Source organism: Acanthisitta chloris, unplaced genomic scaffold, assembly GCF_000695815.1.
Source record: "Acanthisitta chloris isolate BGI_N310 unplaced genomic scaffold, ASM69581v1 scaffold146, whole genome shotgun sequence".
In the NCBI taxonomy this organism is placed as follows: domain Eukaryota; kingdom Metazoa; phylum Chordata; class Aves; order Passeriformes; family Acanthisittidae; genus Acanthisitta; species Acanthisitta chloris.
The window spans coordinates 64,237-65,181 of NW_008676261.1; the positions used below are offsets into that span (position 1 = coordinate 64,237).

Here is a 945-nt window from a genome sequence, read left to right on the forward strand (position 1 = left end):
GCAGGGGTTCGAAGCAGGCTGTGATGCACCCAGGGTCATTGCTTCCCAGACATGCTGGGCCAAGTGAAACTGGACAGCATAACACACCAAGTACTTGCTTCAGGGTGCAGTATTAAAGAGGAAAAGATACTAATCCTACTTTCACATAACATTTTTCTTTTACTATTTACACTTTCCTCATTCAGTTTTCAACAACATTTAACATTTGATTCTGTTCCTATGGATGCACCCAGGGTCATTGCTTCCCAGACATGCTGGGCCAAGTGAAACTGGACAGCATAACACACCAAGTACTTGCTTCAGGGTGCAGTATTAAAGAGGAAAAGATACTAATCCTACTTTCACATAACATTTTTCTTTTACTATTTACACTTTCCTCATTCAGTTTTCAACAACATTTAACATTTGATTCTGTTCCTATGTAAGGTATTAATGGCTATTCCAAGATTTATTGCAAACAAAGAAAGAAATTATTACTGGAAATCTGAGCTAGGACATAGTGCAAGTTAGTGAAAGTATGACAATCTAATGCTTTACAGCCAAACAGCACAACAGGGTAAATACGATACATGGAAAATCCAATCTGCTCTGTGTTTTACTCACCGTTTGATGACTTCGGTCACAGTAGCGCAGTCCAAAGTAATCTATTTCCACTAGGTTTAAGTGACGAAATACGTAGCCCAGGACAACGGACCCTTTGGTTGACTTCTGTGGGAAAGAATTTACAGAGGCTATTCACAAAGATGCTCTGCCTTTGTCAGCTATGTGCAGTGGCATTCACGCATTCAATTAGCTTTGTCTACAAAAAACAGGAGGCAGTTCCTAGTGCCTTTAACAAAAATGTGAGCAGTACGTGCAAAAATATTTTGCCTCATAAATGTTTTAAACAATACTTACAAAATTTTAAAAAATGGCAAAACAAAAAAACCCACAGCAAACCACAAA

At 38.5% G+C, this 945-nt stretch overlaps 1 protein-coding gene across 1 annotated transcript in view; it reads right to left on the bottom strand.

Annotated features, from left to right (window-relative positions):
- Window positions 1-708, bottom strand: part of EPB41L4A (erythrocyte membrane protein band 4.1 like 4A) — a gene marked incomplete at both ends in the record, with an annotated part of 64,694 nt that extends 63,986 nt beyond the window's left edge. Inside the window, 1 exon segment of the mRNA XM_009076046.1 lies at window positions 604-708. Coding sequence (XP_009074294.1) covers window positions 604-708 — 105 coding nt within the window.
- Window positions 709-945: the final 237 nt, after the last annotated feature.